The sequence below is a fragment of the Ascidiella aspersa genome, chromosome 3 (genome assembly GCF_963924565.1).
Source record: "Ascidiella aspersa chromosome 3, kaAscAspe10.2, whole genome shotgun sequence".
NCBI lineage: Eukaryota > Metazoa > Chordata > Ascidiacea > Phlebobranchia > Ascidiidae > Ascidiella > Ascidiella aspersa.
The window spans coordinates 19,838,864-19,864,938 of NC_139449.1; the positions used below are offsets into that span (position 1 = coordinate 19,838,864).

The window sequence follows — 26,075 nt, forward strand, 5'->3', positions numbered from 1 at the left end:
GTGATAAAATGGATTACAAAACGTTACGAAGTTGCATCGCTTACGCTATGATCAGCACATCGGTAAGATTAATCCTGGAGGAATCCTTCTTGTCGTACATAAATCCATGATCGAGCCAAGTCCTGAGCAGTTCAATAGGGGGTTGGGCGCCGTATACCTGTAAATGAGTATCGTGTTTGTACAAATGTTCGATTACGTCGACTATCATATAAAAAGCGCAAATGTCGCATTTTTGAAGACACAACACATGGAGGACAAACGATTTTATACACAGACCACGGTAAAAACAGTAGAAAGCATAGTTTAAGGCATTTTCTGCTTAGGGCCAAAACAACTCTGCCGTAACAAAACTCTTTGAAAGTGCGGTATCCTGTAACAACCTCTTTCCTAATATAGCAGGTAAGAGCCGAACTCACCTCTTTTCCTGGCATATTCAGGTCGTCGACAAACACCAGTCCCTTCTTGCCCACGGGGGGACCAAAGAGGCCCTTTCGGCGTCTGTCCAGCTTGGACATGATGATGTCCTGGGTCTGGTTGGCAGAGGTGCGCGCCGAAAAGTTGATGGTGTTCGCCATAAAGTTTTCCTTGGGCAGGTGCATGAGATAGTCGTTGGTGATTGCCGACTTGCCGGTACCTGAAATAGAAACGTCAGTTTGCTTCTTGGCAAAGGTAGTTGATTCTTAAGTGAGTAAACAAATGCAGCACGGCCACATTTGATTGATTGAGATCAAATCGTAACACTAAACGGTTTATCATGGACGATTATTTTTACTGATTGCCATTTCCTCCGTTTTATGCCGCTTTGTATTTCATTTTTTCCTTGTTATGTCTTTCTTTTTATGTCGAAATATTTCCAAAGGCAACTTAGTTGGTGGTCATTTATGGTCTACGGCTTTCTTTATGACTCTGCTAACTTCAAAGCGGTAATACAAATGAGATAGTGTGTTATGTTACGTAGGCTACTGCTTTTGTTCAGCTAAGGTTTCCTATTCAAAATTTATTTTGTAATCCGCGGATAAGTCACAAGGAAAGAGTTTTTGTGGAAAATAATATAGGCTTATATCAAAAGGAGCAACACTCTTGGTTATTCAACTCACCGAAAAAAATGTTAAAAGTCAAACACATTTTTCATTTGTTAACTTAAAGTTTCCCACACTTTAAAAAATGAACATTATTGTAGTTTTTGAGAAAAGTAAAAAATATTGTAGCTGTTCAAGGGTAAATTACCAAGGTTGTTTCGTACCTGTAGGCCCGACAAACAATGCGGGAACGTTCTTGGCAACGAAAGTGTCGAGAAAGTAGTTCTGCTGAGCAGTGTTCATAGTTTGAACGATGATTTCGCTGATCTATATGAGTAATATAAAAAATTCTTATTGCGTTTGTTTATCACAACAGATACACCACCATTCGTTGTAAGTTCGACAATTGTAGTTTGTTTGTACTCGCACGTCGGACTTTAAACTGTTGTGAAATGTGTATAGTAGTACGTTTTTCGTAATTTCGTATTCTGCGGTGTAATTTCACAGAGGGCATTCTTGTGCTGGAAAGAAAATTACTTTACGTGCTATATAAGTCACTGAGAATACAACATACTAGTTTGCCAATACATACCATCGTACCAATATTACTAGTACGAGGCACGTTTACGAAGTTAATCACAGCATCATCCCCTTTCAATACATCAAACAATCAAGATACTTTAAAATTTGTCCATGCAGTAACATTTCGCGCTAGTACAAAACAACATTTCTTTACTTTATTGTTACCTTTGATCCCGGCGCGATGGTCAACTTTGACTTATCCAAATAATCGATCCAGTTGGACCAGGTGCCACTCGATACTTTTTGGAAGTAGTAGTCGAACACCAAACCTGTGCGAAAAAAAGTTCTTATGTGGCAGCGCAAAATCTTAACAAACCCAAAATGGATTGATTTAAGTAAGAAAGATACCTCACATTTTTTTATAAAAGTTATTGTACTCTGGTAGAACATTTAATATCAAATGCAACTATTGTCAGTTAAGTTTTGTAACAAAAAAATTCACAGATAGAAAAAATATAAAACTTTGACTTAAAATTGTTAGTGATACCAACCTACTATCATATCGGTATCGATTCTACCAATTGTTGTCCGGTATCCAATCAAACAATATAGGATTTCAAATTAATTTGCGTTTACAGTATCCTGGCTCGAAAGTCGTCGGGATTTCGCGCCACTAAACCGTCGTGCATTAAGATATCAATCAAACGTTATATAGCAAACCTCTCTCAGGGAACACGTTGCTCTTGGTAAGCTTGGACGTCTTCGGTTTGGGAAAGTTCGCATCGGTGCCGCTGATAAGCGTTCGTAGGAAGTTGTCGAACTTGGGTCGGCTGTCGCCCGCTATGGTTCCTCCTATCGACCATACCAATGAGAAAAGGAAGATGCCTTGCAGCCAGAAAAATATCTGAGGATTGTAAGTGATATATATGATAAAAGCTTATATTAGCGGGTGTGTGTAAGTCAATGGGGCGTGCATCACAAAACACATGATTACCTTTTAATTTGTGGTAAATTATGTCTATTTACTTGTAGTATGTTGGTTAGTGTTTGTTATAAACGTATGTCACAAATCTTGATTCAAAAAATCTAGATAACATCTAAACGTTTACAAAAACGTTTTTCGACATTTTCCGTATTATAAAAAAATAATAGAAACCTGTTGGCTGCTCATCTGTTCCTTGCCTTCCTGCCCGGACTCGCTAATCTCGATGAGAAGGCTGTTGAATAGGCGGAGGAGTGTGGCGACCATGTGCATCGGAGAAGTTTTCAGCTGGCAAAATAGGTACCCGGTAAAAGCATGTGGTAACCAGTTGCCTTAGTGGTGCTTAACAAATTAAATGCAATAAGGTTTAAAAACAAGGATGCGAAACCATGGAATTTGAAATTCTGGTGGCGCTGTGTTTTAATACCTCGAAAAAGATTTCCCTAAATGTATTTAAGCTAAAAAAATAACCTACTTGTGACGAATTACACAGATAAATAAATGTCCGAAATAAAGTATTAAAAATAATTTAATATCGTATGAAAAATATAGGCAGAAATTATGGGTTGCTGTAAACAGCATTTATCACGTATTGCTTGCATAACAAAACGAGCTGGTTCACTACAGCGGGAAATCTACACCAACTTATTTACGACATCAATTTGTAGGAGCTCGCAAACAATAGAACCTTTTACTAAAACACAAAAGCTTATCGCAAGATAAGATCTCTTACAACAAATTTGCACTCGTGGCGAATGAAGTCAAGGCAGGGGTCAATAAGCCATTCAAACATGTCCTCCAACATCTGACGGTGATCTTCTCCCAGTGTTTCGGGGACAGTTTTCATGTAAGAGGTCTAGGGGAAAACAATTTAATATTGTTGCTGTTGTTGTTGTTCATTAAGTTTACTAAGAATAAAGAAAGTCCGTAAATATCTAAAAGTAGTGTCTTTAGTTTGCTAGCATTGTGACATTACAGGAAAATGCGAATATAACCGTTAATGGTCACTGAAGTTATATGTTAGAGGGACCAAGAAAACGCTATTCATGCCTTTCCTGATAATTTTCAGTTTAAATTGTATTTATTGTCCAAATAAGTTTACATCGTAAGATTATACTCAATAATATCAAGGCAAGAATCATTTACAACAGCGGCTCCCAAACTTTTATAAAAACTTTGCCTGGCGGACCCTTTGCAATTATTTTGATATTTCGCGGCCCTATAAAAATCCAAGGTTCAGTTGACCAACGTTTCTTGTAGTACACTAGTGCAGTCATGATTTTTTCTAATGTAACACTTTCTAACTAATGCGAACGATTCGCCGATAGCAGGTAGTTCAGCCTAATAGATGCTTTATGATGTCACAAGAGACATCAACAAACACGCTATTATCGAATAATAAAACATAACTAAAGACTAATAATGTTTTTAACATAGTCTAATTCTGATGTTTAAAAACAATCGCTAATGACTATTGTTTAAAAATTAAAAAGATAACTCTCCTTGCGGACCCTCTAAAACTGTTTTACGGACCCCAGTTGGTCCGCGGACCACAGTTTGGGAACCGCTGATTTACAATAATATACCATGTAAAAGTAAATAATCGTAACTCAAATAATTTTCAAGGTGTCAGGGACTCACTTTGAACGGTCGCCAACCAAGCTGGTGAGGTTCTAAGTAGATCATTCCACATCTAGACACAGTTGCGGGTGAAGCCTGTTCCAGATCGGCCGGTTCGAATATTAGGTTCATCTGGACAGGTTGAAAAAAATATATTGCTGATTAAATATCTTGCCAGATATATATAATATTGCACGCCTATATCTATGGCGAACAGAAAACAATGTGCCCTACACCAGCGTATCGCAACCATGGCCGTCAGCCCCAAGGAGCAGTCTTCCGGAGCCCAAATGCATAGAGCATTTTAATTATTTGTCAGTTATAATACTTAAATTGTTAGGGTGGCAGACCCTCCTTATGACTTTGTGTGAAGCATAAGCAAAGGGGGGCGCTACAAAAGTGTTAAGAGCCCATGGGAGGGGAATAGACTAATGTAAGGTTGACAACCACTGTCCTATACAATTGGATTTGCTAAGGTTTATCTGTAACCTATAGTTGTATATTGCATAACCACTACAACTTTACTGCAGTTTAAGGGTAACTCTCTCCAGTTAGTGTACAAGGCAACAGAAGGAATCAGCCAATTATTCGACCAATCACTAAATTAATTACCTTGGCGCTCATTTGAATAATCTCTCCGGACATGAGACAGAGCTTTTTGTTGTCATCCAGGACAGTGTTCATGTTCTCGATCCAAACCGCGTCAACAGGACCATCGAAAATTAACCACTTTCTGTGTAATAAACAAGCACAAGACACATTACGTTTAAAGCTAACTGTTGAGCAATACAGCCCAAATACTAATATAAGTCGACAGATAGTTTTTCTATTGGATCAGGGCGATTTTTTTGTATCGGATTAAGGTGAAGGATTGTTAAATACAAACATTGTTTGTGGTTTGGTGTTTCAAAACATTAAGTATTTTATTTTACGATAAAAAACGTGAAAACTATGTAATAACCACTTTGGAAGTTGCGCTGGCCTAAAATAACGGTACAAGCAATCGGATAGATAACTGAAAAACTCATGAGGAAAGCATGAGCTGTGAATCCGCAGGCTATATGTTTATTGTAACAACATTTGATGACTTGCCTGTTTTCGCTTGTAGAAGACGCCATTTCCCTGTATAGAATAGGAAGAACACCGTCGGTCCACTCATGGGACACGGGGTCAAAGCAGCCGTACAGCTGACCCATGGTGATGGACTTGGGGTTGATGACCTTGTAATCGACGGCGAACTCTTCCATTTGACCCGCCTGGTTAAGGTCGGTGAGTGCGCCAGCTAAAACCTAAAAATAAAGATGACTTTGTTCAAAACGTCAGTAAGTCGAAGCTGTCATGCGATCCGACGCCTTTTCCGCTGTAAAGTTATGCAATGCAGTGTTCTGTCATAAAAGGCCGCATCGAGTAAATGTTCTGCAATTTAATTTGTAATAAATCACATCATGAGCAAAGTAAGTTATCTATATAAAACAGGCGGGTCAAAAAAAACATGAAACAGTACTGAAAACAAACGTGTCATTTAGGACATTAAAAAACTAAGCAAGTCATTGATTACCTACTCCAAGTAAATTATCTTCTTAGAGTTGTTGTTGTTGTTACACATAACCTTGGGTTTTATTAATCATATTAAAAATGTAATCGCTATGTGTTCACGCCAAACTTGACAAATGACAAATAGATGCGATTTTGATCTCTGTTGTTTAATTATACCTTATAGCCTACAGTTTTGCCTCCCAAAGGTTCACCGACAATCATGAATCCGTGACGAACCAACATCATCTCGTAAACCTACAGAAAAATAGTTTGTTTCAAAGAAAAAGTCCATTTATACAACAATCCAAAATACTTAATTGAAGATACAATCTAATGTAAAACAGACATAACGACTTATCGAGATTGAATTCGTTTAAAAAAATTCACTGTATGTTTCATTTTTTTAAGAATTAAATTAACAAAACTATAAAATATTATATTTTTTTACGTTTCAGATAAGCCTCGTTCTTAATTATCAAATTGGATAAGATAAAACGTGAAGCTGTGACAGGTACGTCATATTAAAAAAATTGACTAAGTATGGCGTAAAGCACACCTGTACAATCTTGTCAATGGCGAATTGAGTAGGCTGCAAGTTGAACTTGGCCATGTTATCGTTAAGAGCCTGAAGGAAAATGTCGTAGTCCGGCGCGGGAAGAACAACACCGGGAAACAAATCGGAGATAATACCTGTGTTCAAATCATTTCGAAAAATAAACTTTGAGTAAGTTCGATTAAGAACTTCATTTGTAAAATTTACTGTTAAAACAGTTATTTTAAAATTTAAATTTATAGGCATTGTTTTAGTTAGCTTTGTTATCTTAAAAAAACGGTCAATATTCAGTCAAAGTCGTACAAAATTGTTTTAAATAACATTCATATCGAAAAATAAACGCAAATATTATTTGTTGTTTGCTTCCAAACAAGCTATTCTTTCTTTAAACTCGTGAAAGCCTGTTTGCGGTAATTGAAGTTAGAAAAGCAATTACGCATAGAATACAGGTAACAGCAGTGACCACAAAATACAATATGTTTTGGTTCGCTGTAAAGCAAAAGGTGCATCTTTTTTGGTGGAAAGCAAAAAACGTCCGTCAGGATACCCAAAATGAAATACTTTGCACTTTATATTTCTTACCGTTGAAGAGGGGCACGTCTTGGGCAAGGAACTTTGCGAGGTTGACATCCATCAAGGCGCGCAACATGAGAACGCTCTCGTCTTGGTCCGGATACTTTAGTTTCAGGTTTCCAGCCGCAGTCAGTACTGTCTTTACCGCTCGCATACCTAAACGTGTAGCGGAAAGGAAGCAACATTTAGAGCAGCCGTTCCCAAACTGGGATCCACGGACCAACTGGGGTCCGGACAGCAGTTTCAGAGGGTCCGCAAAGAGAATTAGTCTTTAAGTTTTTCAACATAGGCTTTAGCGAATGTTTTTTAAACATTAGGCTTTAGCGAATTAGTATATGTGTTAAACATTCTCTGTCATCACTACTGTCTTTAGTTATGCTTTATTATTCTATAGCGTGTTTTATGCTGTCTCTTGTGACATCATAAAGCATCTATTATGCTGGACTACCGCTATCAGCGAATCGTTGGCATTAGTTGGAAAGAATCGTAACTGCACTAATTTTTATATGGCCGCGAAATATCGAAATTATTACAACGGGCCCATCAGGCAAAATTTTTAGAAAAGTTTGGGAACCGCTGATTTAAAAATCCGCCCACCGTAGTCGTAATGGTGCTGGGAGGAAAGCTGCTCGGAGCAGAGCCGATAGGTCGCCACAATCTTCTGCGCAAGGCTTCTGGCGTCCACGAAACCCATCGAGTAGAGCGAGATCTCACCGATCATTCCGTAGTCGGGAACCATCATCGCAACAGCGCGGAAAAGAACCTACGGGAAAGAATTAGAGTTAATTTAGGTGAAATCTATTTCATGTATATTACTTTTTTTGATTGTCGTTGTGCAAACTAATCTTCCGCGAAAGATAAAAGAGAGAGTAGTTTGATACTATTTTATCCACTCATATCGGTTAGAAATAAATGACCAATTAAAGCCAGAATTACAAAAAAACTACAAAAAAACACGTTTCTTTTTTTTAATTATTTATATATTTCAAACAAAGGATAAAGCTTTTTATTCTAATAATATGAACAGCCCCAGATGGAAATATAGGACTTTATAAGCATTGGAGAAAATAAATATCTAGATTTAATGGTTACCCATGCAGTTCATAAAACTTATACCCGCAAACGAATCTTAGGAGCGAGCAAGTCGTTACAAAACTGCGTTAGGGTAACATACAAGTTTCATGCTTGCCTGAAGCCCGACACAAACACTTTTAGTTGTGTTTCACTACCTTTAAGTTGTCGGGCAGCTCGGTCCTGCCGGCGTAACCCGGGTTCATTGTGATGAACACAGCGCAAGTCCAGTTCAGACTCAGGTCGGTTCCCTCGAAAAGAAATCGTTTGAGTCTGGCCACGATGCCGTTCTGGATGCACAAGATCTGTTGGGCCACGACGGACAACACCTCGATCTGAAAGCAGAGAAATTGAACAGTTGTAAAGGCCGAAAAGCAAACGTATCGGTGTGGCAAGGTTGTGTGTGAGATATAACTTAATTACAGTTCTGCGGAAATGCGAATACTTTGTAACTTGCAGCAACTACAATTTTAAGATTCAATTCACAAAAAACTCTCTGTTGGCAATATTTCGTTTTAATCAAAATTTTGATTTTTTTGTGGCATTTTACGAACGGAAGGATTGATTTGTTAATCGAAAACGCAATTTTTAATATAGAAAACGCAACTTATATAAGACAATAAAAAGGTGCAAATCAAAAACGATGTACCTCCCAATCGGTAAATACTATAAAGGCGTATTTGAAACGCGTTCAAAAACAAGCCTTTGAGCTCAACATAGTTAAGTAAAATACCTCGATTCGGTTGAACTCGTCAAAGCAAGCCCAAGCACCACAAGAAGCCAGCCCTTTGAAGAACTTGCCCATGGCTTTGTAATCAAGGCCGTCGGAACAATTGAAAACAACACACTGCTTCGCGAGGGCCTTGGCCAAATCCTTGGTGGTCTCGGTCTTTCCGGTTCCGGCGGGACCTTCCGGTGCCCCACCCAGGTTCAGTTTCAGAGCACCCATTAGCGTTCTGATCACATAACATATATTGTATGATTAACAGCTGTGTTTGTCAAATTCAACAGCTTAAAATCGTCTGTTGACAAATTGTATTATATTGTTGACAAGCTTTCGCAAGAGAGTGTTTCATCAGGTTAAAGTGAGCAGTGCATCTAAAATCTACAGGATCCCATGGATCGCAAGGATAACATGGTTTACAAGGATTGTCCATGGTTAGGGTTTGGTATTAGGCGTAGGGTTGTATTTAGGGATGGGTGAGATATTGGAGGTTAGCTTTACTAATGTGATCCTTTTGATCCTGTGTATTTTAGATGCAACCAAAGTAAGCACCTGAACATGATGACAGAAGTAAAAAACAAACGAAAACTCGCCTGTAGCATCTGTCGGTGAGCGGTGTAATGACAAGCCGATGCGAGTTGCCCAGGTACTCGTATCCGTACATGTACTCGGTGTTTATCATGTGCACCACGAAGTCCTGTTCGTCCTGGTAGTAGCGCAACTGGCACAGCCACTGAAAGTCCAGGATGTTTGAGATTCCGGTTTTTACCAGCTCGACAATGACGTCACGGGCTATGAGGGGATATTTAATGAATAAATAAGACTATAACATTTTCTTACAGTGTCAATATTTTGGATAAAACTTGTTGTGAAGATATTAAACAACTGTGGTTTTGTTCTTTTATTCGCGGTTGTAGAATAACCCCATATATTGTAGCGCAATGTTGGCACGTCGAAGGCATAAAGGCATTATATTATGTTGAAAATAATACAGTATTCTTATTTTCCATGTTTCTTGTATAAGTACCTTTGTATATAAATAAAAAAAAAAAAAATCAATTAAATAAATTCGCAACAACCTGAGTAAATATAACACTTAATTTCTTAGAAAATTTAACTTTAAAAACAAACCAAGATATGACATCGTAAACAGTGGAACAATTACTCAATTTGCACTCTACATGTTGACTATCGAGAACGTTACTTAAACGCTACTAGATGTGTTGCCTTACATAAATTTTAAATAAAATTTCTCAGTCGCTGATCTGTTTTGTAAAAGGTTACACAATCGCCGTCGATTTCAGACCTACCGTGTACATCGAGCACAGTGAGGGCACCGAGTGCGATTCGAGCCCCTTTGTCAAGTTTTCCTCGCACCAGTTCAACGATGTCGTTAATCTGCCTGTTTAGCTGCTTCAGGTATGTCTGCAATTTAACATCAGTTGTTTTTGGGAAATTAGTCTCAACGAACACCACTCTCAAATTCAGTACAACGCACGGGCCGTTGTGCTCGGTCAACATTACTACACCGACCAGATTTATGATCGGTCTAGTAACGAGATTTAACTGTTGATATCGCCAACGGCAGGATTTTGCATAGTTCAGTATTTTAGTCGCATGTAAAATAATCAAATGTAAGACATGTAAAAATTCCTTACCAAAGTTTTTATCTGCAAATTGTATAAACTGAAATTTAAAATCTTTTATAACATTATATTTTGGTGTGACGACATTACACGACTTTCTCAAAAATTACGTTTTAAACTAAATAATACATTTAACCATTAGTTTACAATCGTCTAATTCTGTAATTTTAAAATATCGGGGAAGGGTTTACAATATACGAATTTGTCTACGATAATAAAAACGATAAATACGCATCTTTTAAAATCGGAAGCAAGTCTACGTATTCGAGAATAATCATTTGACATACGTTTTTTTGAATGCAGAAATAAGTGGAAAACGTTTCTTACCGCCAGCGAGCCTTCCTGAATTGCTTCGGACACCTCGGAAGTCCAGTAAGTCTGTGACACGCACAGCACAACTTGTCCGGGCCAGTCCAGCACCCACTGCTTGCGTGGTTTGGCCGCATAATCCTTGAAGGACCTGAACATGACCTGCTTGATGCTGCTGATCATGTTTACCTCGACCTCCTGCAGCCACTTCTCCACCATACCCTGGAAAAATTAATTGCGTAAAGGTTAGTGCTTGGGTGTTGCCGGTCGCTGGTTGAACTGTGACAGAACATGTATGGGGCAAATATTTTTATGCAAGTAAGAGTTTTATAGCAATTTGGTTTTTCGGATTTGTACAAATATTTGCTGGCTTATTCCTTAAAGAAAGCATTTTCTTTAAAAAAAATTAACGATTTGTTTATTTTTATAACATACGTAATTTTGTCCATGCAGTTCGTTTAAATTTAAAGTCTGTTCTTGATAAAATACGATAAAAGTTTTATGAGTGATTATGTTAAGGTATTAATGGAACGGTCGGGAGATGGCAGCATTAAAAATAATGCAAAAATCGTCCCACTGCAGCATTTATAAAAACGTCACAAACTTCCAAACAAATGTCACAATCTTTCTCCAGTTACCTTAGCTTTGGCGGGCGAAATTTTTACGCCATAAGGTACGTTTTCGTTCTCCGAGCTGATCATGCCAACGATATCCATCTGCTCGGTGAACTTGAGCTTGGCGATTCCTTCGAAGCATTTTTTCAAGTGGGGCTGAACACGCAGTGGGTCTTTAGTCTCAGACAGGATTTCCAGTAACTCGTCGTTGGACAGGAAGAAGAACCTTGGTTGGCAATATACTGGGTATGAATTTTAAGGTGGCAGATTTTACTAAAATATATTACTAAAGAAATACAGTTTTTAGTGTTAGTGATTGAACCAAAATAGTAATGTTTTGTAAAATTAAAACTAAAAAAAGTTAAAAAAAACATCAAATATTTCGTTTATGAAAAACATCAAATATTTCTGATACACCGAAAGCCATCGCAGACTCACCGAATCTCTTGATCTATGATGCAAGCAGAGCAGACTAGAAAAACAACTAGCCTGCAGTGAGGTTCGAACTCACGACCTCCAGTCAAGCCGGGACCGTCGCTCTACCAACTGAGCTATGCAGGCTCAGAAGGTGAATGTTTTATTGAAATAAATGATATGGTACTGTGGATCCCCTTCTATGAGGTTGCTTGTACTAACAGATTGAGCAAGCATTGGCACATGGTTGTTTCTCGACTCGTTTCCCTTCTGAGCCTGCATAGCTCAGTTGGTAGAGCGACGGTCCCAGCTTGACCGGAGGTCGTGAGTTCGAACCTCACTGCAGGCTAGTTGCTTTTCTAGTCTGCTCTGCTTGCATCATAGATCAACAGATTCGGTGAGTCTGCGAAGGCTTTCGGTGTACTAATTATACGTAAGCCGTAGTCGTTGGTCAAAAAGCAGCTTCGAAGGGCTAGATCTCAGTTATTAACACACATTTGTGTGAATGTTTCATTGAATAAATGATATGGTACTGTGGATCCCCTTCTATGAGGTTGCTTGTACTAACAGATTGATCAAGCATTGGCGCATGGTTGTTTTTCGACTCGTTCCCTTCTGAGCCTGCATAGCTCAGTTGGTAGAGCGACGGTCCCGGCTTGACCGGAGGTCGTGAGTTCGAACCTCACTGCAGCCTAGTTGTTTTTCTAGTCTGCTCTGCTTGCATCATAGATCAACAGATTCGGTGAGTCTGCGATGGCTTTCGGTGTACCAATTATACGTAAGCTGTAGTCGTTGGTCAAAAAGCAGCTTCGAAGGGCTAGATCTCAGTTATTAACACACATTTGTGTGAATGTTTTTATTGAATATATTTCTGATACGTGTTTATTTCCTTTAAGAGAAGCAAACCTGGTTTTACCTAACAACATCTGACCCGCAAACTCTTTGTCAAGCTATTCTGATAAAAGTTTATAATCAGCGAACGTGAAAAACGTTTTCATATAGTATTGTACTGACAATTGGATAAATTGGCCAGACTATACTCGCAAAAAGGAGGAATTTCAGGTCATTTACCGAGGAAAGAAGACTCGTTTCTTCTCCAGATAGTCGTTAAGCCCCTTCTGAATCTCGTCGAGCAGTTGGTTTGCCTCCTGCAGCCTTCCCAACATGTTGTGCTGGCCCGTGGCTACCAAAACTTTCGGGTCTTTAACCTAGAATTACAAACGTTTTAAATAACAACTTTGAAGTTACGTTCAAGTGGTAATAAAACAGTCAAATTTGAGCAAACTTGTAGAAATAAAGATCTAATGGATTCATTGCCATTTACATTTTACACTCACACCCCAAGGTTCGTTGTTTTACTACATCAAATTGTTTGTTTTACGAAGGAATAAAGATTACCGCTTCCAGCATGATGTCCCTCCACGTGGAGTCGACGATGCCAAACTTCCTTCCTTCAGCCGGCATTTGTGCAAGAATGTCCTCCGAACTAAAAATGGGCTCCAGGTAGAGCCAAGTGGCCTGGCACTTGAGCCACGAGTCCAGGATGTCCTGCATCAGGATCAGCTTCTCTTCCCACTCCTGTCAGTCAAAGTGCAGGACATAGAGGATAAGATTATTATTGACTGCGCACTACACATGGCATTTAGGCAGGAGAGTATACGCGACTTTCGTTAAAAATAACTTGTTAAATACTTCGGAGTTTGCTTCCAAAAAAAAAATTATTGCGAAAACATTGTTTTCCCCCACATTACTTCTAAACTTAGCGACCAGACCCGCCTTGTTCTCTGTAATTATTCCATTAGTTCGAATAAAAGATACTTAGAATTGCTATAAAGCATTATTATTATAGCAAAAGTCATTGTCTGTAGGTTCAGGAAGTTTAACGAAATAAATAAGTTAAAATAATATTATTTTTCTTTGTTTTTATCTTTAACTGTTTTAAAACAGTCAGCGGTTCTTATTCTACACGAAGATCAATTGCAGTGGTTTAAATAGACAACCTTATTTAAAAATAATAAAACAGCGATGACACGAAGGGTGTGTTACAAAATAACTGTGTTCTACGTTAAAATGAGTTTGTGGTTCTTTGGATAAATAAACTAATATATAAACTTGTATCGAGTTTTTAAATGTACTTAGCCTTAGACAACAAACGCCATTTCAACTCTTTAACAAGAAATTATAAAGCAACCAGATGTCTTCACAGATAACCAACAAGTGTACGAGAGAACAATACATTGTCACACACATCCAAACCTTGGACTCGGTTTCAATGGGTCCGATGAAAGGCGAACCCTTCATGGTTTGCGCTTTGACGATGTGGTCGTCCAGCAAAGCTTGGATGTCGTCGACTGAAGCCAGGATACTCAAACCCTAGAACCAGCAGCGAGCCCGGGAGGGACTCGATTTAAGTCGGGCTAAACACTCAAACGTAAACCGACGACAAAATGACAAGTAATGCGGTTGAAATTGTTTTGAAAGAAAGACAGATTAACACTTTATGCGTGACTGGAGTTGACTCGGACCTCACACTGCAAATCTAATGTTAAATGCGGTTGAAATTGTTTTGAAAGAAAGACAGATTAACACTTTATGCGTGACTGGAGTTGACTCGGACCTCACACTGCAAGTCTAATGTTACAGAATTGTTTCAAAGCTGTCGTTTCGAGCGTCGTCGGATTTTGAAAATCCTAAGCCTCGTGTTCCACGACGTTAGCTTAACTTGCATTCCTTGTCAAATCAGGGATTTCTTAATCCTCTTATTCCTCTTATTTCTGACTGAAGGCAAATTTGCAGACATCTTTTCAAAAGCTTAACGGTTCGACAAACTATCCTCTTAAACTTCAAAACACAACTGGCTTCTCGAACACTTAACAACTGATGCTGCTGTTTTCTCTATATGATTCCAGAAAAACGAATAGTTTAACACTTACCATACCTTGTCAGCCAAAGGGATAAAATCAGGTTAAAACTAAAATACTGCAACTTTCTTGTAACATAAAAATGAATAGTTAAAACGGTGGCTCCACTCTATAATGGAAAAACTTGACAGATTCTGAAAACCTTAGCACTTCCTAAACACAAACATTTTACTATTTACTAACATAGCAATGTTCACAATTTTGACTCGATATGAAAACAACCTTTGTTTACACCACTTAATTCTCGAAAGTGTCTGTCCCAATAAGCTAAACACTTTCTCAACTAAATCTTCTCACCGAAAACTCTGTCTGAAAGGGTCCAATGTAGGGGGATCCTCTCATTGTCTGGCACTTCACTATGTGATCGTCTAATAAGATCTGCAGCTCGTCCACCACTCCCAGAATGTAAATGCCCTAAAACAGGTTTGTAAGTATCGCATCTTAACTTTCGAGTAATAAATAAGTACATGAATTTCGACACCTACTTTAATCAACACTCTTAAAATTAAAAAAAGTACATAAAATTGCTAAAAGTGAATCTTGGATCTAGATCGGTGCATGGCTTCAAATTCAATTTATTTTCTGAATGGCGTGTAAGGATCAATCGTAGAGATTTCCAATTTTTTGGGGGGCTCAATAAGCTTTCTTGTCATTTTGTCGCAGTTTTACAAAATAGCTATACCGTTTAAAAAACATGTTACAAGTAGATACACTAATAAGTTGCAAATCACAAAAAAAGTAGTGAGCTTAAAGAAAAATGTAAAAAAACAAGTGTAACAAACCAATATGTTTTAAGCACATAACTGTCATCAATTCAAAACCAATAAAATCCCCGTACCCACCCACACACACAAGCACACACACATTTCAAATGGTTTTGCATATTCCAAACATGCGGTATAAAAGGAAATATGATGTCGGCAAAAAAGTTACAGGAGTCTTTTAATGGGTTAGTCGTCACAGCAAACGGGCCTTACGGTGTCCCTGTATGGCGTCATAATGAGATCCATCTCGCTCCATTCCTGTTTCATTTTTGCAAGGGCGTTTTCGAGTGACCACTCTTTGCTGGCACGGGCCCCAATCGCCTCGATGCTATACGTTAGAGCAAAAGTTACACTTGAAAACACCACGACCATACTAGTAATAAACTCTTAGAAAAGTCCAGGTCACTGTAGCCAGACGTTATATTTTAAAGGTGCCAATACTGCAGTGGGGTCCTAAATAGTGTTAGGCAATGAACCCTAAATGCATCTATCGAGTTATCACATAAACACAAACCACATGAGCACACCTCACTCAAAACACGTTAGTAGAAGGTTTACCGTGTCCCTGTACTCCGCCAATATAAACTCCATATCGGCCCAGTCCAGCTTCATTCGGGTCAAGTTCTTCTCAAGGCCAAACTCTTTGCCGGCGTTGGTGCCGATTCGCTCCAGACTGGGGTTAAGTGGTTAGCCAGTGTTAGTAAGAAAATGGCTGTAAACGCAGCACAGCAAATCGAAACCACAAAAAACATGTTTTGGTGTATTAGAGAAGAGAGTAAATTATAGAAAATTGAAAACATTATACGTGTCATACCATATCTCTGACATTACAGTTTCAATAAGAAATGCATATGCGTGGCGAAATTATAGTTATCACTATGCACACGTCCTTACATCTGTATTTCAATAAACTACTATTTGTTAGTTTACAACAAGTAATTAAAATACCTTAGTAAACTACAGTAAAAACGTTAACAACGTGCACTCGAAAAGAAACTTTCCAACACTAAATCTGTTAATTTAGTGAATAATTTTTAAAAATGGTGCACTTACTCGTCGATAAACTTGTTAAGTCCAAACTCAAGCATGTTGAGTAGCGAAGTTTCGCTATCAGGTTTGATGTCGAACCCAACGATGTCGCTAATCTATAAGTCATAATAAAAATCGTTGTTTTGAATATGTACATTTGTGTTTGTGAATACGGATTCTTCTACTAAGCGTTTTAATATTTTCAAATTATCTAACTGTGTGTTTTAAAAACCCAAAAACTGAACAGGGCCTGATAGAGTTTTCTCAGATCAATGATCGTTATAACAGTTCGTTGCGGCGAATTATAAACTACTATTATCATAACTAAGACCAAAATACTGTCGAAACTGCTGCGTACAAACTTGGTTTCAAACGTGCATATGAAAATCCGCCCTCTTTAAATAAGCCTGTAAAGTATAATTGTGCACGCTCTTTAGGCACAACTTCGTTCTTAACACTAAGAGCCGGTGGGTTGTACCTGCTCCCAATGGCGTTCCTTTATGCCGGGGTTGCAGATGGTGGTGAGAATCGGCAAATGCTGCTTGAACTTGTCAATCTTGGAGCGCACCGATTCGGCGATACGACGCGGCCCGGCGGCGTCCGAGAAGGACTTGGTAAGCTTGTAGACGGTGCGCCACATCTGCCCAATGTCCTCGCTGATCACCTCCGAGTTGAGCTCCTGAAAAGCGCCTGCGAACGGAAACCGGGTTCAGTTTAAACGCGCGCGATATCGACTACGAAACCGAACCGTTTTGGGGCCCATTAAGCGTTCGGTAAGGGTTCAAAGTAGTGGTTGCACTCGTGGAGCAATTCCGCGAACTTGTCCGTTACGTATTTCGATAAAAATACCTCAGTCCAATGGTTAGTTAATATTTGTAAAGGTGAATATAAATAATGTTTAGTAAATTTAATTATTAATAATTATATTTAATTAAGGTTCTAAAGCTGCTCCAACACTGCTATAGTTGTTAACCAATCATAAATTTTTCAATTTTTTACAAAAGTTATGATGTACTTCAGTAATATATTTCTTACATAAGTCGTTTTAAAGATATTTTTAAAACCTTTGTGGTTCATTTATGACAGTTATATCAACATTGTATAGGCTAAAGGTTGGTAACGGTTGGTTACCGTTCATCCACAACTCGTTCTTCGTGTGCCACTGAAGCGCCGTGGTCCATAGACTGTCGTAGGGCTGCTTGTACTGGAACATCGCCTGCAGGATCGGGAAGGAACTCTCCTCAAACTCCAGAAGTCGTTCTTCCTCGTTAATAGCCTAAAGCAAATGCGATGTTAAAGGAAACTCAAGTTGGTGAGCCCAAAATAACATAACAAGGGCCGAGAGCGGTAACTCATTTAAAAGTATAAATGTCGAGTTAACAAAACAAAAACAACTAAAATGGATAACATAATGGAAGATATTGATCTATCAAGATATGTGTTCACTTTCGTCTTATATGTCGGATACTTTAGCATATACAATAATAACGTATAGCCTTGTGGGTGTTGCTACACACAAAGCGAAAGATTATTATGGCGATATGCGCCTTGAAATTAGGCTACACAGCGAACGATAAAAATGAGCAAACCAATACTATATAGAATAATCGACTAACGAATTTACGAGTGGATTACATGTACTAAAGCCCTGCATATTTGCAATAGATTTAAATCAGGGGTTCTTAAACTGGGGTCCATGGATCCCTTGGGGGTCCGTGAACTAGTTTTAGGGGGTCCATGAAGGCCTAATTGAAATATTTCTGTAGATTCAAGAAGTAATAAATTGCGTATCCATCGACAAAATACTTTTCGCAAACGTGCATTACACAACGTGCGAAAGGGAGGGATACCTCGAGATCTTGTGCGGCTTGGTCAAGAAGTCGCGTAAGCTCGTTGAGTTTGTCGACGTTCTTTTGCATCTCGTCGGGACTCGCCACTTCCTTCTTCTTGAAGCTCTCAACCTCTTTGTTGTAGCCGTTCAACGTCTCCTCGAATTCTTTTGTCCTGTCAGTCAAGTGAAATGTTACTCGAAGCCAGGCAAATATAACTGTGTGATCAAGTATTTAAAGATCTCAATACAACCAGGATATCGCCGTGTATATTACGTTGAAACAAAACGTGTTATAAACCCTGGTTCACAAAATCCGTATACCCAAACTTGGCAATAATAAGGCGCAAATTATGGTATTTTGTCAATACTATTGCCAAATAAAACATTTTTTCGAACAAATACCTAATTAAATAAACCTGTGGTCCAAATAGTGTTTCTTATCGGATTTTACTACTAAAAAAAAACTATCACGACAAAACGAATGAGGATATAAAGTTCAAGATGTAATATTTTTTGTTTAAAATAACTGGTCCTCCCAATTTCAATATTCAAAATAGGTTAGTATGTGGCGCTATCACAAAATCCGAGGCATCAACTACTTGACACTGTATACCCCGAGTTAAATATCTAAATTCTAAGACATATTCAACTTCTTTAATTATCTAAAAAAGTGAGTTTATTCCTTTTAGGTTTGAAGTGGTTGTATCCCATTTTTAGAAATCCTTCCTGACCAGTTAATCATACTTGAGATTGCCCTGAGACTGAAAATAAGTGGCTCTTGGGCTTTTAAAAACCTTTGTCCACATGCTTATCGGATTAAATACAATTGTCTCATACAAATTGAAAACGGCTGAGCAGAAAAGCGGATTTAGGCCCTCAACAAGTTGCGAGGTAATCACCGATAATAAATATACAAAAACAAGTATAGCAACCAAACAGATCACATAACTTTACAATATAGTCATATGTTTACATATTATATAGCTATGTAAACCTCTTTCGTAGTTTGTCCTCAGCAGTTTCGCGTCTGTTCATGAGCCGATTTCTGTTGATCTCAAACACGTTATGGATTTGATCGGGCCAATGGAACACGTTACTGTTAAGCTTGATGTCCTCGTCTAGGAAAATAAATTTTGTGTACTGATGTAGATTGTAGAACAGTAAAACGAATTCGACGATTTGAATCTAGCAATATAAAAGCTTATCATAATCGAAATATTATGTTATGTCTTCTGGACGATTAAACAATGTAAATGAAATAAGACAAAACAGATCCTAGAAAATATAAAAATAAATATATATTGTCTTAAATTCACAACAAAAACCGAAAATAATGTTGTTTAATTTTTCCATACACAAAACATCCTAACGTTTGCATGGCCCCTTTTAGACAATAAAGAAATACTGCACAAAAGCTACAGAGCTAGCTTGAGGCACGGAACAGCATCGAACCATGTACTTACACGGCAAGGTGGCGTAATCGAGTAAAAACTCGAGACGATCGGCGGCAAGTCCGATTTGCACTTTGAGCTCGTGGATGGTGACTTCGTTGGAAGTTTTGAGGAAGTCAACGAGAGCGACCAGCTCTACAGTGGTCTCCGGCATCTCGGACACGCGATCGGCGATAACGTCGTACTGATGACAGATACTGAACGAAAAAGCGAAATTCCAAATGTTGTTGTTACTTTTGGTGGCCTATATACTCTATAGCAGTGGTTCGCAACCTTCTATGGCTTGTGGCACCCCAAAGCAAAAATAAATAGATTGCGGCACCCCTACTAGAATTTTGTTAAGTAAGAGTAACTCACTATAATGTCGAGTGGTTTACTATAAATAAACGAAACTGGAAAAATACAATGAACTCTAAGCAATGTAAGAATTATATTTTGATTTATTGTAATCATTCACAAAGGATGAAACGCTTCGCAATAATAGCAAAAATAAAATTCCTAAAGATTTCAAAATACCTCGCGGCACCCTTGAACATTAAAAAATAACACCCCAGTGTGCCGTGACACCCCAGTTGAGAACCACTGCTCTACAGAGTGAATGTTGAGGACTTATAACTTTCCATGCTGATTTGGAGTAACGATGTTTGAAAGTTTCAAATAAAGTTTGGTAATTTTGGAGAAGCAGTTTTATTGATATAATTTGCCACTTAATCAAAAAAGAATCATCTATACGACAGTGGTTTCTAACACGTTTAACTATGTATTGAATTTATTGAAAACGATCGAAATATGCTTTAAACTTCTGTAATGGCTTTCGTATTCACTCTAACTATACGACCTCCGGTCATTGTGCTCCAATACTTTCATTAACGTTCTATTATTTAGATGGCCATAAATTGTACCCTTCCACACGGATAATGCAATTATCGAAAAGTTTATAGTTTTATTGTCATATTCTTTAACCTTTTATTCAGCTCTCGGTTCTGTTCGATCTCATTGGTTATGACGCGATCCTTGATTCGCTGGGCACGTGACGCATGTTCGTCGTTGACTTCGGAACAATCCAAGCAGAAGAAGCTGAGAGGTACGCTGATGCGCAACACCATTATCTCGTCTCGGATTTTCTGCCAAAAAATAAAAGCGAAAATACATTAAATTCTTTTTTCGCAGCACAACTGAGTATAAGAATTTGTGTTAGGTTTCAGGAAGTAAAAAATTGCATTGTCGGTGGTAAAACTGCATTAGGCTTTGATTTTTTCCAAAATTTGATTTTTTTTTGGCCAATTTATTTTAACTTACACTTAGTATGGCTAAACTGGTTGAATTAGTATTGTTAATAAGGTTAATTTACCACGATGGTGTTTTCATAACTTAGATATCCTTGAAGTAAAAAATTGACAAGGTAAGCATTAGGGGAATTACTCAAGTGGCACACGGCGATCCGAGTCGGGACTGACAGTGTTGAATCGCGTCACAGGTGTACAATTTAACAGAAGTTGGTAACGGAAAATAAGCAACATTTTTTAGGAATTTGCGACGATATAAGAAAACAAAACCAATCCCATAAGCGTTATTGTGGTAAACCGCGGTGACTGGAACAAGTTTTTTTTTTAATGTCTGAACCTTTGATGTAACTAGGTTATGTTGCCCCGGTATTGTCTAAATAATAGGTAGTCTTACGTCAAACTTTTTGATCATGACCATGTATTCGTCAAGGGTGTGGTCTTCCTTGATAAATTGGATTGCTTCCACCTCTGCTTTGTTGTTCAAAAGGTCGGCGTACTTGTTATAGAGGTCAAGATACCTTTAAAAAAGGAAAATACCTTTGTTAAAATAGCCTGTCAGCATTCTTTCTGGATAGTTTACACATTTACTTTTGAGGTCCGACGATGTTAGCCTTAAATATGGCCATCGCAGTTTCGATAAAATCCTTGACCAGTCGTTCGTCGGGGTTGACGGTTCGCAGTAACAAGGTTGTGTCGCGCATTTCAGGGAACAAGTCACATTCAACCTGAGGATTAAAATTACCGATCAATAAAAAATCTTAAAATACACTTTAGGCCAGTGGTTCTTAACCCATGGTAATTACCCACATGTGGGTAATTTCAGGGTAGCAGGTGGGTAATCAACTGAACCAGAATTATGGTTGTAACAAACAACGTCCCAGCTGAAAGTGGTAGATTGCTTTATTACGTTCACTTTCTTTGATGTTTTGAGTCCTTTTAAAATTAAATCAACCAAACAAGCAAGTATATTTTATCATTTTTACGATTGTTTCGTCATAGTGATCATTTTTGTGGCCGGTTTTAAGTATTTTATTTTTATGTGACGTAATAGTAAGATTCTTCTTGTATCCGCTAACGGCTAGCCTAGCTATTTTTTTATGATCAGTTTGTGGAATTTTTAGTGGAGTTGTTTGGTGTAGTTTACAGTAGCTATGAGTGTGCGTTTAAAGTTAGTGTTCAGACGAGCGAGCTATAATTTGTTGAATAACGCTGTTTTATATTTTTACTATGGTAAAATAGCCAAGTGGATAAAATTAGATTTTGTGTAATGGGACTTTGATCTGGACAGAAATGGGTAATAAGGGAAAAAAGGTTAAGAACCCCTGCTTTAGGCAGATTGGGGTGGGAAGTTTAATACAAGCGTACGACCCCAGTTTCTTATACTGTACGGAATTTAGAATTGAAGTCAAGCTCATAGAAAGTGGTGAAGGACGCCCTTGAAAAGGTTACATTTAGGGAGCGACTTCAATAGTCTCGCCCGAGCCATCAAATAACTCTCATTGTTGTATTGTTTGCCCAGGTTCAACTTGAAAGCCGTTTAAATATTTTCCTTATAAATATAGTAACCATAACATGCCAGAAATATCGCACAAAGGTAAAGGTTACCTTGAAGGGAGTGCTACCTAAACACAGAGAAAACATTTTAAATTAGGTTGCATTCAGGACGGCGACAAAGAACTGTTGCCGATAAAGGTTTTAGGGCCAAAATGTTCTAATAAGAAAAACATTAATAACGTAATTAAAATGACCGACAGTAGCACACGCAAGTCTTGTTATAATAGCTGAAGGGGGGTTGTCAACTCGACAAGCTATATTGAAATGAAAATGAGCTGTACGATTTCCGGTTTGAATTTAGGAAAAACATAAGACCACGTTATGTGACGATGCAACCCCCTATAATTCATCATTTAATAATCCACATATCTGCATATGGGTGTGGCTGTGAACCCTATACTAATTTGATTAACAGTGTAAGAACCAACCCGGGGAATGGACTCTGCTGCCGATGTGATGTGGCCGAAGCAGTTGAGAACGATGTCGCGGCACTCGGAGAACGAAGGGTTAAAGTAGAGCTTCGTGTCGCGCACTTGCAGCTGGAGCAGCATGACAGATCGCGCGCAGAATGTCAGGTCCTGGTAGATCGCGCCGAAGTCGTTGCCTTTCTGTTTGCGGTAAACGGACGGATAGACACTTAGGTTAGTCTCTTTAATAGTCTTAGGAATGTTCGAACCTTAATTAACTGATATTATTTTAAACGGACGGAATGAAAGTTTAGTAGTAGGCTCTATCACTTGACTATTGTTAGGGATGTCCGAATCTTTTTTGTATTTTATTCCGATAACCGATATTTTGTTAAAGTCCGGTATGACACGAAATCACCACAATACTGTGAAAAATACGCAAAATGGTAAAAATTGAAATCGCATGGTTAACGATCGCAGTCGATACCACATGAGCAGTGCTTTTTATCTAAGTCGATACCACATGAGCAGTGTTTTTTTAAGGTGTTTTGGGGGACCGAAACGGTCAAATTTCTCCAGCGGTTTTTCAAATTTTGGACTTGCAACTTTTTGGTATTTAAATGAAACACTTGCGGTCTCTTGAAACTACTTAGCGGTCACCCAAACCAAACCTTAAAAAAACCTGCACATGAGTATCGGACGAGAGGCATACAACAGACATTGGCTTTTATCCGATATTATCTGACAATAACTGACCCTTTAATATTACTGACAAAAACACCTCCATTACCAGCATAGGACCTAGGAGATATTACAGAAGCCATAAATAAATAAAAACATGTAAGCGAAACTAAAATTCATTTCATTAGGGATAAGAGTTAGGTATATACGTTGCGTCAGGAAATTTATTATCGAAAAAAACATTAAACCGTTGTATTTTTATTGCGTAGAAACGTGCGAGTCGCGAGGAATAATGATAAGTTTGAAGGTACAAAACATGCCATTACCTCATGAACCTTGCAAAAGTCGACAAAATCTTGCAGCGAGCTGATCACCATTCCGCGCAGCTGATTGGACATGAGGGAAGCCGCGCACGCGAAAAATTCCTGGACCTGTGTGAGAACACAGCAAACGGGTGAATTACGTTTTTTGGCACAATCGGTATCACAAAATGTCATCGGATAACGTTGTAGAATTAGTAAACAACTATCCGTTCAGTAAAGTTTGAAATTCCTTACCTTTCAGATTGGCAAATTTACGTGTGTGTGTGTGTAAGTGTGTGTTTGTGTGTGTGTGTGTGTGTGTGTGTGTGTGTGTGTAGCCGACAACAAATAATGGAATTACAACTTTCTAATGTCCCCAACGGCATGAGAAAAATCTAGCAAATCCTTTACTCGTACTCACCCGGACGGTGCTATCGTTGTCATTCTGAGGCACCAAGTCCGTCCAGGATTCCTTGTGAACGAGGAAGAGGCGCACGGCCGCGGGAATCCACTGCTTGAGTAGGACGTCACGCGCGCGCTCGCAGTGTGTCAGCACCTGAGTTTCAACGCAAGGCAATTAACGACACAAGGCGAGAGGTTGCCGGGTCGCGCAAACAACGTCGAGGTGGTCCTGGCTAACGTGGGGTACAATTACAAGGGAAAGTCTGCTGTTGGCTTAAGGCTCAAAAGGGTTTGAATGTTGTCGCCAAGAAACATTGCATAAACACTTCATATGCGTTTCGTGGCGTTGTTACTCAAAAAGGACGAGCGATTTAAAAAGTGCTGCTTTTTACTTGGTTTATACTAAATTTCCTTAGGCCTATTATTATTACGACCTAATAGTTTGCCCAACAATTTACATCAAAGCAATTTAATTTAGTGGTGCAAATCGCAATACGTGGAATATTTAAGTATATAGCGACTATATAATATACTTCTGCACTGGGTTGATATTTATATACTTTTAACACTTATTCGTTAAAAATTGTACTTACCAGATCTTCAAACTTGGCAGGATGCAAAGGGAGGCCGCTGTCCTTTAACTCCTGCACGTTGACGAAACGCAGTTTGTTGAATCTTTGACAAATGGAAAATATAGTATTTGATCGAACTATCTTAATAAACACATCTAGTATTGTAGTATTATGGCAACGTACGTTTTCGAGTTTAAGTAATAGTAACAGTTTTATTCAACTTTAGGGTGAATTTGTTGTCGTTCTGTACAATATTGATGGAAAAGTCAACACGAGTAGCAGTACTCATACTCACGACAATTAACATTCACGATCAGTCAAAAAAACTGGCAAGATAACACGAAATATAGATATAATCTCAATTCAAAGTTCTGATGGAATGTGAAAAGTCGTAGCAAAACGTTGCCTACCTTGCGATAAAATTCAAACAACTATTTTATTTTCAGAAAAATTTTCATTGATCATATTCTTGCCTTTTTTCAATGAGTAACGAAGTGACCTGTATCTAATTACCAAAAATAATCGTTTTTAGGCCAATTGTAAACCATATATATTTTGAACACTAAAATAAATGTTTAATGTATGATAAAATATTACACTAAAAAGAGTACTTTTTAAAAAGTGCATTTCAGGAAATAATTAAACGCCAACGAGCTAAAACTTTTGCCGTTTTTTTACATATCCGCTTACTTTTCAAACCACAGGTTCTGTAGCTGGGGCATGAGTGTGTTGACGGTGAAGAGGCTACGCTTGCAGAATTCCCTCGCTCCTAGGGCAGCGCTCCGCCACGGGACAGGTGCTCGAATTGTGTTTAGCCTGAAGGGCTGGGGAACTGCCGCCACGTGGACGCGTCGCCGCTCCGTCTCGTCGCTTAAGATGTAGTCGACTGTTGAACAAAGGAGATCAATGATAACGTCGTCGCGAATATCGGTCTTGGATTTTCATGTCAGACGGTGTAAGAGAAATGCGTGATCAAAACACCAGGGTAGATCGCGCGCACGGCACCAGAAATGTATACGTGTATTTTTTGTCTTGCGTACGTGTATTTTTTGTCTTGCGTACGTGTATTTTTTGTCTTGCGTGGTATTGTTTTTTTTGTTAAAGACTTTATTCGACATGTCAAGTTTGTGAATTTTGTTTAACGTTGTAGCGTTGTTTAACACCAAAAGTTTGTTTTTTTTCGAGCATCATATTCTAAACGCAGAAATACACTTTTAGGGTTGCAATTATATAGAATTAGACCAACAGCACGAACCGGTTTAATTAGGAACATTGTGGTTTTCTCGGCGCCT

At 38.5% G+C, this 26,075-nt stretch overlaps 1 protein-coding gene and 2 non-coding genes across 3 annotated transcripts in view; 1 reads left to right on the top strand and 2 right to left on the bottom strand.

Moving 5' to 3' along the window:
* LOC146160654 (dynein axonemal heavy chain 3-like) overlaps positions 1 to 26,075 on the bottom strand; it is a 50,781-nt gene that overhangs the window by 20,859 nt on the left and 3,847 nt on the right. The window contains exons 7-44 of the mRNA XM_083383528.1: positions 25,474 to 25,669; positions 24,805 to 24,886; positions 24,231 to 24,365; positions 23,834 to 23,938; positions 22,848 to 23,027; positions 21,454 to 21,590; positions 21,260 to 21,383; positions 20,543 to 20,703; positions 19,592 to 19,776; positions 19,123 to 19,246; positions 18,148 to 18,301; positions 17,429 to 17,573; positions 16,776 to 16,987; positions 16,322 to 16,413; positions 15,827 to 15,941; positions 13,840 to 13,956; positions 12,982 to 13,161; positions 12,655 to 12,791; positions 11,194 to 11,395; positions 10,574 to 10,777; positions 9,911 to 10,025; positions 9,194 to 9,392; positions 8,610 to 8,832; positions 8,035 to 8,211; positions 7,403 to 7,568; positions 6,815 to 6,961; positions 6,236 to 6,369; positions 5,857 to 5,934; positions 5,232 to 5,432; positions 4,756 to 4,872; positions 4,165 to 4,275; positions 3,257 to 3,379; positions 2,698 to 2,811; positions 2,262 to 2,445; positions 1,767 to 1,870; positions 1,244 to 1,346; positions 417 to 634; positions 45 to 157 (exon numbers count right to left, since the gene is read on the bottom strand). Coding sequence (XP_083239654.1) covers positions 45 to 157; positions 417 to 634; positions 1,244 to 1,346; positions 1,767 to 1,870; positions 2,262 to 2,445; positions 2,698 to 2,811; positions 3,257 to 3,379; positions 4,165 to 4,275; positions 4,756 to 4,872; positions 5,232 to 5,432; positions 5,857 to 5,934; positions 6,236 to 6,369; positions 6,815 to 6,961; positions 7,403 to 7,568; positions 8,035 to 8,211; positions 8,610 to 8,832; positions 9,194 to 9,392; positions 9,911 to 10,025; positions 10,574 to 10,777; positions 11,194 to 11,395; positions 12,655 to 12,791; positions 12,982 to 13,161; positions 13,840 to 13,956; positions 15,827 to 15,941; positions 16,322 to 16,413; positions 16,776 to 16,987; positions 17,429 to 17,573; positions 18,148 to 18,301; positions 19,123 to 19,246; positions 19,592 to 19,776; positions 20,543 to 20,703; positions 21,260 to 21,383; positions 21,454 to 21,590; positions 22,848 to 23,027; positions 23,834 to 23,938; positions 24,231 to 24,365; positions 24,805 to 24,886; positions 25,474 to 25,669 — 5,614 coding nt within the window. The remainder of the gene's footprint in view (positions 1 to 44; positions 158 to 416; positions 635 to 1,243; positions 1,347 to 1,766; positions 1,871 to 2,261; positions 2,446 to 2,697; positions 2,812 to 3,256; positions 3,380 to 4,164; positions 4,276 to 4,755; positions 4,873 to 5,231; positions 5,433 to 5,856; positions 5,935 to 6,235; positions 6,370 to 6,814; positions 6,962 to 7,402; positions 7,569 to 8,034; positions 8,212 to 8,609; positions 8,833 to 9,193; positions 9,393 to 9,910; positions 10,026 to 10,573; positions 10,778 to 11,193; positions 11,396 to 12,654; positions 12,792 to 12,981; positions 13,162 to 13,839; positions 13,957 to 15,826; positions 15,942 to 16,321; positions 16,414 to 16,775; positions 16,988 to 17,428; positions 17,574 to 18,147; positions 18,302 to 19,122; positions 19,247 to 19,591; positions 19,777 to 20,542; positions 20,704 to 21,259; positions 21,384 to 21,453; positions 21,591 to 22,847; positions 23,028 to 23,833; positions 23,939 to 24,230; positions 24,366 to 24,804; positions 24,887 to 25,473; positions 25,670 to 26,075) is intronic.
* Positions 11,656 to 11,730, bottom strand: Trnaq-uug (transfer RNA glutamine (anticodon UUG)). The gene has a single exon. It is a non-coding gene; the product is annotated as a tRNA-Gln (tRNA).
* Trnaa-agc (transfer RNA alanine (anticodon AGC)) lies at positions 11,858 to 11,932 on the top strand. The gene has a single exon. It is a non-coding gene; the product is annotated as a tRNA-Ala (tRNA).